The following is an 11,371-nucleotide window of genomic DNA, read 5'->3' on the forward strand; positions in this document are numbered from 1 at the left end:
ACTACACCTTCAAGAATGAGGAAGGCGATGACATACCAATTGGAAAACTTCCTGAGGTGGATGCAAAGCTAGCACAACTGAATTTCAAGACCAAGAAATTCCTCTATTGTGATGTGAATGATGAAGAGTACAACCGGATCTATGGATGCAACACGGCTAAGGAGATGTGGGAAAAGCTTCAGGTAACGTATGAAGGAACAACCTAGGTAAAAAATTCAAAAATTTATATGTTGGTCAAAGAATATGAAATGTTTAAAATGGAAGAAGGTGAAACAATCACTGCCATGTTTACTCATTCTACACACATCACAAATGGACTAAAAGCTCTTGGTAGAGAATACTCTATGGAAAATAATGTGCATAAAGTCCTTCACTCTCTACTGGCATCCTGGCTCGCCAAGTCCACAGCAATTGAGGAAGCAAAGGACCTATCAAAAGTCACTTTTGATGAGCTGATCGGGTCTCTCATGACCTATGAGATCAAGAAGAAAAATGCTACCGCGGAAGCTAAAGCACCCAAGAAGGCTACCGGAATTGCTCTAAAAGCTGGAAAGAAAAAAGAGCTCGTAGAAGAGGAAAAAAATGATGATGATGAAGTCACTCTCCTCACAAGAAGATTCAGAAATTTTCTAATGAACAAACGAGGTCGCAGAAAAAATGAGAAAAGAGAATCAAGCATAAGATGCTACAATTGCAAAAAGATCAGGCACTGCATGGTCGACTGTCCTCTCTTTAAAACCAAAGGCAACAATCAACAGGGAGACAAAAAGAAGTTCAAAGCTATGAACGCAACTGAATGGGATGAACTAGATGGAACCTCAACTGACAAAAAAATCGAGGAAGAAGTTGCCAACTTCTGCCTTATGGCGGACGAACAAAGTGAGGTAAACTCTTATGATGAATATCTTCCATCTTATGAAGAACTAGAAGAAAACTGTAGGAAACTCTATATTGAATTGATAGCTGCTAAAAAGAAACACAAACTTTTAGAAGAAACTCATACAAGATGCAAGCAAAAACAAATCTGCTCATGTGATACTTTGAAAGAAGAAAATGCATCTCTTAGTCTTGAAAACGAAAAGCATACTAAGGAATGTAAAAATTGTAAGGAGTCTTTTCAAAAAGAAGTTGGAAGCTTAAAAAAGCAAATTATCAAAATCCTTCAAGAAAACACAAAATTGAAAAAGAAGGTGGAAGATCAAAATAATACAATTTATAAATTTACAAATTGTAAAGAAAATTTTGATAGGCTACTTGGAGTTCAAAGATTTGGAATTTTCAAAGAAGGATTAGGATACGATTTATTGTCATCTGAATCAATAGGCTTTGCAAATCTTTATGCTAAAAGAAGCTCTGTATCAAAAAAAAATCCTGCACCTAAACCAAACCCCTTGCATGCTAATAAAGTTTGCTTATATTGCGAAAGAAGAGGTCATGTACGCTTTATTTGCCCCTTTAGGGGAAATAGAGGAAAAAATATGAAATACAAATGGGTGATTAAGAACACTGACCCCATAGGACCCAAGACAATGTGGGTACCAAAATAAATCACTTAATGTTGTGTGTAGGTATGCTTAAAGACCAACTCCACAAGAAATAAATGGTTTCTTGATAGTGGATGCTAAAGACACATGACGGGAGATGCAAGCAAATTCCTTCCTCTCACCTACAAGAAGGAAGGATTAGTCACTTTTGGGGACAATGCCAAAGGGAGAATCATCGGTAAAGGTAAAATAGGTAATTCATCCTTGGCTATTGAAAATGTAGCTCTTGTGGATACAATCAAACATAACCTAATAAGTGTCAGTCAGATGTGTGATAAAGGGTTAAACATTACATTTCAATCCACCCAATGCCTAATAAATGATTTACATGGAAAAAACGTACTTGTAGGAAAATGTGAGTCTAACATTTACACAATTGAGTTTGATGACATTAAAACTTGTGACACCAGATGTTTAGCGGCTACTAATGAAAATTGTTGGTTATGACATAGAAGACTAGGTCATGCTAGCATGGATTTACTACATAAGCTATCATCTAAGGAACTAGTAAATGGTCTACCAAAGGATAATTATGTAAAAGACAAAGTTTGTGATGCATGTCAATATGGAAAACAAGTTAAATCTTCCTTCAAAACCAAGAAAATGATATTCACCTCAAGACCTTTAAAGTTAATCCATCTTGATTTGTTCGGTCCTAAGGACATTGCTAGTGTTAACGGAAAATTGTATGCATTTGTTATAGTTGATGACTTCTTTAGATTCTCATAGGTAATTTTTCTTGCAAATAAAAGTGACACTTCAAATGGATGTAAAAAGTGCGTTTTTAAATGGATATATAAATGAAGAAGTCTATGTCAAGCAACCTCCAGGATTTGAGAGCCACACACATCCCGAATATGTATACAAGCTCTTAAAAGCCCTTTACGGACTTAAGCAAGCACCAAGAGCATGGTATGAACGATTAAGCAAATTTCTCCTAGATGATGGGTTCACAAGAGGTAAGTTTGACACTACATTGTTCTTAAAACATAAAGAAAAAGATATGAAAGTTATACAAATTTATGTAGATGACATCATCTTTGGTGCTACAAATGAGACTTTGTGTCAAGAATTTACCCAAACCATGCAGAAAACTTTTGAAATGAGTATGATGGGTGAATTAAACTTCTTCCTAGGGTTACAAATAAAAAAAATGAAACACGGAATCTTTATCAATCAAACCAAATACGTTAGAGACATGCTTAAGAAGTTCAGTCTTGAAATGGAAAAATCTAAAGTAACCCCTATAAGCATCACAACAAAACTAGACACCAATGAAAAAGGGAAGAATGTGGACCAAAAGTTTTACCAAGGAATGATTGGTAGTTTGTTATATCTCACTTCTAGCAGACCCGACATCATATTCAATGCTTGTTTATGTGTTAGATTCCAATCATGTCCCAAAGACTCTCATCTTCACGCCATCAAAATAATCTTTAGGTACTTAGCAAGAACACATGACTTAGGACTCTTTTACCCTAAGAATGCTCCCTTGGACACCTACTACTTGGATGCCGACTATGGAGGTTGCAAAATCGATAGAAAAATCATTAGTAGAACATGCCACTTCCTAGGACACTCTCTTGTGTCATGGTTTTGCAACAATAAAACTTCCTTAGCTCTCTCAACCACCGAGGCTAAATACATTATAGCCGATAGTTGCTGTGCTCAAGCCTTATATATGAAGCAACAACTTGAGGATTTCATAATTTTAGTTAAGGGTACTCCTATTCATTGTGAGAACACTAGTACCATCAGTATCTCAAAAAACCCTTGCCTACACTCTAGAACCAAACATATTGAGATAAGGCATCATTTTATTCGAGACCATGTCCAAAAGGGAGATGTTGAGTTGGTTTACGTCCCTACTGAAAATCAACTGGCTGACATCTTGACTAAGCCTCTCAATGAAGAAAGATTCAACAAGATCTGGCATGCCCTAGGCATGTGCACTCCCTCAGATCTATCTTAGGATCTTCTTATTGTTTCCTCCTTCATTCTAAAGGTCAACCTAAGTAAAACTAAGTTTTTCCTCCTACCCTCGTCGACGAACACAGGGTATTTATCGCCGAGGAATCTGTTCTCTTGGTCGACAAACACAAGAGTCTCGTCTCCGAATTTTCCTTAATTTCATTGACGAACACAGGGACCTCGTTGATAAAATCTATCGAGATGCCTCATATTCCCACTCGCACATCTCACTTATTTTCAAATCCTAGCCTTCACATCTCAGTCCCTCTCCTTCCTCTCGACCCTTTGCTGCTATCTTCCCTCCTTCCCTTGACCCACACTATCTTGTGCACCCAAAACCCTTCCCTCCTCCAAGCTTCCTTCCCCATCCTACCTGCACAACCGCATGCACTCTCCAAGCCCCCATCTCTTCACCACTCCTCGGGTGGCTATGATTGCCACAGCCAACCTCCAACCTTCAATGGCTCCCCAACCTAAGCGTTGAATCCTTAAACTGAGGTCGGCAAGGGCTCGCCCATCGCCCTCCCACCGCTCCTCCTTAGCCGACCCTCGCCAACTCTAATCCTCGTTTCGTCTCCGCAGAGGCCGCCTATCATTATCAAAATGATATTGTAAAATGGCACATTGTTCATAGGATGATTGTGCCTGACTTTCTCCAGCTCCATTTTCCCACTTTGCTTTCTAAGATCAAGGTTGTTGGGTGGGATGCCCTTTTCGACCTAGGCGAGCTTGTCTACGAGGACCTTGTTCGCTAATTCTACGCCAACTTTGTTCTATTGCATTGCGGCATTGCCACCTACTCCACGGTTTGTGACACCCTCATTCGGCTCTCCGAAGATACATTCTCTGTCGTTCTCGGATGTAGCCTTTATCCGATCCGAGGGCTCCCCAAGGCCTCCTGGCCCACGCATTTTGACTGGGTGACATTTTCAATATGTGTTGCCTATGGGTTGGGCGCGGTATCTACTTGCTCTCTGTGATAGTTCATAACATGGAAGAGAGCCTCAAACGGCAACGGGGTTGGCTTCCCTATGGTCGTCTCCTTACAACCTTCTTTGATCATTTCGGGCTCATTCGCGCTGGTATGCCCTACATTCACCCTACACCCAAGGATACATACATCGAGGTGACCCTTCATTGCGTGCATTTCGAAAAGGAAGACGCTACCAACACGTGGGTCAAAACCCAGGAGCTGGGTCAGGCCCCGAGTGATGAAGTTGAGGTCACCATAAAGGATGATGAAGAGGATGAGGAGGCCTCCACTGACCATATCTTGGAGTGCCTGGATGGCATCTAGCATGCCATGACGTAGTCTGATATGCGTAACTGTGCTCTCTTTGACTCTATTGATGCGACACTTGCACTGCAAGCCAATAATAATCGTGCTCACTTCGACCCTCTTGACGCTTCCTTAGCTGCTCTTTTCGACAGACTTGGTCGCCCGCAGGAGTGATCCACCATAGCTCTTTTCCCCCAATTTTGATAATGGCAAAGGGGAAGAGATAGATTATATAGACATAGGCCTTTCCCTTCAGATGAAATCAGTTTGGATAGTTTTTGGATGTAGTAGTACTATCAAAGATAGGCCATGTTAGAGTTTCAGATGTAGTAGTTTATAGTAGTTTATCGATAAGATAGCAGTAGTCCTAGTGATAGATAAGATAGTAGTAGTACTAATGATAACTCTGCATGTACTTACGATTAATGTACTCGGCATGTATTGTGATTGATGAACATGATTGAGGAACATGAATGAACTAATGTTGAATACGGAGTACCAATATGCTTGAATACTGAAATGTTGAAGTTTCATGCAGGATTAAAGAACATGGAAAATGCCTTACTTATAGACGACATGCTGCTGAAAATTTAAATAAAATCTTCATTCAAATAATGCATACATTAAGGGGGAGGAACTGTTAAAATTATAAACATTTACATTTAGTAAGGGAAAGCATATTTTTTCAAAAAGAACACTAATGGATTGCCATCAGCAAAAAAAAAAGGAGAATGTTAGACCAAGTGGTTAAGGGTCTTTCATTCAAACTGCATTTTGATGACAACAACCCATTAGCAGTTCTTTAACGCTACTAACCCTTCTCTCTAGTTCAGTTCAGTTGCACAAAATGGCTCCAAAGCAAGCAAGCTTCAAACTAGCCGAAAGCAACATGTGACATGACCAGAATTCAGCAACTCAAAACAAAGCACTCATGGACTGTACATAGCAAGCTCATGTTCTAAGTTGAGTGTGAGAGTTAGAGATTGTTTTTGTAATCCTTTGTATATGGAGTGACTCAAAAGAACAAGAAAGAAATGGGCATATCACATATATATCACTAGAACGCAGGCATAGTCCCACACTGTAATGCCCCGAACCCTTAAACCCGAGCCCGGTGCGTTATACCTTATAATATCCTTAATAAATCATAATTAAACCTAGCATACGCAGCGGAAAACATAATCATAATCTCCATGTAACATAATACCAGAGTTTACTAATTTCTATATATAATCCAAAGTATCCATCCAACATCTGCATTCCCATATATACATACATCTCCAAAAGCATTTCAGTATTTTCACAACCATTTTGTTCTCAACAGGCTTAAAACAGAAAAACTTAAAACATAAATATTTACATTCCCCCAAAGTGTTTTGAAAATATACCCTTTCTCTAAGTCCCTCAAAATGCTAAATACCCTCGAGCTCCCTAAGTTCGACCTCGAGGATGTCCTGAAAAAGAAATAATCATATTCGGGTGAGACACATCTCAGTAAGGAAAGAAATATACATATTAAAACAGCGTGTGGCCAACATGAGATAGATAGATATCATTTTTATTTCATTTGCAAATCATCATAGAACATTGAAATCGTTTTTTGAACCTAAACAATCACATGCAAATATTTAACCCACGAGATTACCCAAGGATAAGGGTGATTACCCGCCCATACAAGTAGCACCTCTCTGCTATGATATTTAGGTAACCATAAGGTCACAATTAAAACATATCAGAGTACTCACCTTACTCAGTAAACCCTAAAGTGGTAGATTAATCTCGTACTCACACAGTTCAATAATAGTTTACCGACAACGGCCCTAAGGATAGGGAATCCTACCTGCCCATACAAGTAGGTTTCCTCTGCCCTAGTGTGTTATGTAGCTACTACCACATCTGAAGCTATTAGTGCACTCGCCTTACTCAGCAAGCCCTCAGGCGAAGAGTATGTCTCGCCCAATCGTAACATGTTCTACGTACATACATACTTCTATTATCATAATACATCATTCTGTTCTGTCATTATACATTCATGCACATTCATTCCTATTCATAACTTAACTTTGCATTTCATTTCACCTTAAGTGACTCTTTCCCATTTACATCATTTACCTTTATCATTTCATTTCATTGCCATTTTATCGACATTTCATTGCTTAACATTTCATTTCATTACTTCGTACTACAACTGGTCTTTAGCCATCATCAGTTAGTCTACGTAAAAACGTGCTAGATCTGCTAACATAGCTTCTTTTAGCTGTCATCAGTTAGTCTACACAGAAGTGTGCTAGATCTGCTAATATAGCTGTCTTTCAACTGTCTTACATTTACATGATTGCATTTAACATACACAGACAACATTGTCCATATCACATTTTATTCTCATTATTTTACTTACTTAGCCTGCATCTCATACATTTAACATATAATTTGCACAGATTCTCATGCCACACAATTTAGCAGTAAAATTCATACATATTTCTCATAAAATAAGCCAACCCACATTTAACATTTACATGCTCAAAATACACTTCATTTCTTACATAATTCCTTAGAAAATTCCTTTCAGTTTCATTTGTTTACTTTCACACATACATAATTATATCAACAATCATAGGCTCAGAAAACATAAATTTTATGACTGACATTTTAAACTCACATAAAAAACATATATACATAAATAAAACATGTTCATTTTTAATTCAAGAAAACTCCTGATTTAATATATAAATTTCTCCCTTACTTGAATTCTCAAACTACACTGACAGGGACTCCGGAAAAATACCTGCGGCGTTCACCCAGATCCTGAATAAAAAATTCTAGTTCCATGTAATTAATCCCGAATAAATATTATTTTAATATTTTCTTTCTAGGCTCATAAATTCTAAATAAATAAATATACCCTTAAATATAGTCAAATTACTAAATTTCCCAAATTAATTAATTCATTTCCCCAAAATACTACCCATCTAGCCTTCCCTAGGCTCCACACACCTCAAATTAACATTTAAACTCATATTTAATACTCTCACTTAATTTTCTAAATTATTCCTGCGGGACTCAAAATTACACCTGCGGCGCTCACCCGAACCCTGAATCAGAAACCCTAATTCCATTTAAAGTATTCCTAAATAACATACTATTTAAATATTTTCTAAGGTTATAATTTTCAATTTATAGTTATATCCGCAAATTTAATTAATTTGCCAAATTTCCCAAATCCCACTCTTACTTTGGAGTAGGGCCTTGAAAATCCCAATTGAAAAATTACCTACGTCAAAATGACGACAACGATGACTAGGACCACATGGTGGTACCCGTTTGCCGATTTAACAGTAGATTTAAAGCAAAATTGAGAAAATAAAGAAAAATTATCTTTCCCTAGGAGCAGTGCCTAAGTCGTTCCCACGACCAATCTGCTCCAGTAGAAATGTCGGCAGCAGAATCAAGAATTCAACGGCACCTTCCGTTTCCCGATCTACTGCAAATTCGTCAAGAAATTGAGAGAAGAAGAGAGACGGAGATGGAGTGGCTGAAGCTGTGCAAAAATGAAATTTCAAGGGGGGTGCGTGTCTGTTCTGCTTTTCCTTCTTTCTTTCTTCTTCTTTCTTCTTATCTTTCTTCTCTTCTTATCTCTTCTTCAGATTACTTTATATACATATACTACTTTAACATTTACTTATCTTTTATATATATATATATATATATATATATATATATATATATTACATATTACTTTAACTTTTATATATATATATATATATATATATATATATTAGCTTACTTATATATATCTTATTTTAATTATTATTATTTTTAAATCTAATACAATAATATTTAATTTATCTTAATTTAATTTAATTTCTTTAATTATTATTATTATTATTATTATTATTATTATTTTTCCCACGCCATTTCTTTTATTTATTTATCTCTTATTTTATTTATTATTTTTTTCCAAATTATTTTAATCCTTTTAAATTTTCGGGTCTTTACACACACACATACAACTACTCACATAGAACTGCATAAGATGTCTAAAAATCCTCAAACATGTTTTGTTAAACCTTAGACATCTTAAAGTAGATCAGAGATCACTTCTCAAAGTAAGGACCTTTCTACTTCAAACAAAAACCAGTTAAAGAACATTTCCTAAAGTGGTGAAAGGGGCTTCGTCGACGAACACAGGACTTCGTCAACGAGAACAACACAGACCCTTATCGACGTACACAAGGTACTCGTCGACGAGAATATACCAAGAGTAACAAAAATTTCAGAGCACCTTCGTCGACGAATACAAGGGATTCGGCGACGAAGTTTGTGCACTTTTCATTGATGTACATAGGGTACTCATCGACGAAAAGAAACTGAGACCTACCTAAATTCACAACCAGTACCTCGTCCACGAACAGAGGGTCGTTGACGAAATCACTGAAGGGCTCGTCGACGAATGCAAGACCTCGTCGATAAACGTCGGGCTGCAGGCTTCATTAAATGCAGCACCTAGTTTTGTTCTTGTCTTACATCAATAAATTTCCAATAGCTCTCCAGCACCCAGCTCGCCCCTTTAGTGTTTAAATAGGTCTTTTGCATTAACTTCAAAGTAGTGAAGCTCATTAGTTGTTGAAAATATTCATTGTGCATTTACTCTAGGATTTCATTTTGCAGCCACTTGCCCTCGTACTCTTGTCTTTGTTTTACACTCTATTGAAAAAGAGGATATAGTGTGAGGACTACCTTGTGATATTCAGCTCAAGAGGAGTACTTCAAATTGTATTTACCACTCTTCCAACTACTTGTATTGTAAGGCTCTTTGTGAGCCATTGTAAGGTGTCTCTAGGTGAGCACCATTGTAAGAGCTCTTTGTGAGCAACTGCATGTATTGGCTTCTCCGCCGAAATGAGGTTCAAATAGTGGATTTGGGGAATCCTTGAGTATGTCTTAAGGCGTGGACGTAGGCATGGTACCGAACCACATTAATATCGTTGCATTAAGCTTTTCTTCCCTTTTATCTCTTGTTTTATTTTGCTTTCACTGCTTGCTTTGTTTATACACCGTGATACAATTCTCTTGCTCTTGCCAAGAAATTTGTGTGTTTGTAGAAAATATTGCATATCCGCGAAAAATGTCTATTCACCCCCCCCACCTCTAGACGCATATCTGGGCCAATAATAATAATAATAATAATAATAGCAATAAGAAACAATAATAATAATAATAATAATAATAATAACAATAATGGTAACGATAAATAATAACAAAATTAATAATAATAATAGTAAATATAATAGTAATAATAACAAATAAATGATAATAATAATAATAAATAATAAATATGATAATAATAGTAAGTAATAAATGATAATAAATAATAATGATAGAAATAATAATAATAATAATAATAATAATAATATTTATAGTAATAATAATATACATATTTTATTTACCTTAATATTGACACCCAATTAAAGATACAATGCGTACTTATATAAGCAATTAATTAATGAAACAAATCAAATTAAAGGCAAGCAAATAATGAACTTATGGAAACCTATTCAAGCAATCACTAATAAGTAAACAATTAGTATGGTAACTTATAGACTTATAATAATAAATCAAATCAAAATTTGATATACAATCCTAAATATTTAACATGATAATAATATAATATTATATGGCATGACGGTAAAAAAAAAAAAAAGGCTTACTTTGATAACATATCATTTAATATTTACAAGTAGATACAACCAAAAATTTAAACTTGAATATTAAAGAATAAAACAAATACCATGACAATAAAAATCTTGCAATAATAAAGATAAACCGATTAATATTTGTAATAAATGTGACAAAAATAAATAAATAAATAAGCATGAATATCAAATACTAATATTATATAACAAATACAATAAAAATTTAAACTTTTTAACATTGAAACCCAACTAAGATATTAAACTATGCATGTGCGTGATTACAAGGCTATAGGTGTGAGTGTGTGTGTGGTTTGCTGTGTGTGTGAGTGAGTGTGTGGATGCTTGTAGCAGGTGTGTGTTTACGTGTGCGTGAGCGGCTCACGGCTGGTGGTGATCAAGATGGGTGACCGGAGCAGTGGTGGAGTGGATGCGGGAGAGTGTTCGCCGGAGGGAATCTGCTGCGAGGGGGAAGACCGAATCTGGGGAGCTGCTGGTGTTGGTTGGCCGCGAACACCGGCTGGGTTACCGGAGTTGATGACGGGGTTGGGCACAGCGACGACGAATCGGTAGGAAGCGGCGGCGATGGTGACGGCGCAGGGGATAGATGACCGCGACGGCGATGAGGCTGTGTACTGTGGAGGCCGGAGATTGGTTGGCCGGAGTAGCCATGTTCTGGGTCGCAGAGGGCTGCTGCTCCGTCGGCAGCTGTTTGAGTTTTCTGAGTGACCGTGAGGAGTTGACGGCGACGGCGGTGCTGCTGTGAGGGGGCGAATGAGGATGAGGGTGGCTTTCCGGAGGGCTTCTCACGGCTAGCGTGAGTTGCTGGGTTCGGGAAACTGGGCGAGTGGCTAAACAAATGGAGAGGCTGTGGTGGTGTAAGAATG

The 11,371-nt window shown here is 37.1% G+C and overlaps 1 protein-coding gene across 1 annotated transcript; it reads left to right on the forward strand.

Annotated features, from left to right (window-relative positions):
* Positions 1-257: 257 nt before the first annotated feature.
* On the forward strand, positions 258-11,057 carry LOC131163401 (uncharacterized). The gene is made up of 2 exons (XM_058119994.1): positions 258-884; positions 10,839-11,057. The coding sequence occupies exons 1-2, from the start codon at positions 258-260 to the stop codon at positions 11,055-11,057; spliced, it is 846 nt and encodes a 281-aa protein (XP_057975977.1).
* The last annotated feature ends 314 nt before the right edge of the window (positions 11,058-11,371 follow it).

Source organism: Malania oleifera, chromosome 9, assembly GCF_029873635.1.
Source record: "Malania oleifera isolate guangnan ecotype guangnan chromosome 9, ASM2987363v1, whole genome shotgun sequence".
In the NCBI taxonomy this organism is placed as follows: Eukaryota; Viridiplantae; Streptophyta; class Magnoliopsida; order Santalales; family Ximeniaceae; genus Malania; species Malania oleifera.

Bases quoted from the DNA above. Each gene is read 5' to 3' on its own strand.
- LOC131163401 (XM_058119994.1), top strand. From the start codon at position 258: ATGGAAGAAGGTGAAACAATCACTGCCATGTTTACTCATTCTACACAC. The intron at 885-10,838 runs GTAAACTCTTAT...TGCTTGTAGCAG, and splicing joins TGGCGGACGAACAAAGTGAG to GTGTGTGTTTACGTGTGCGT.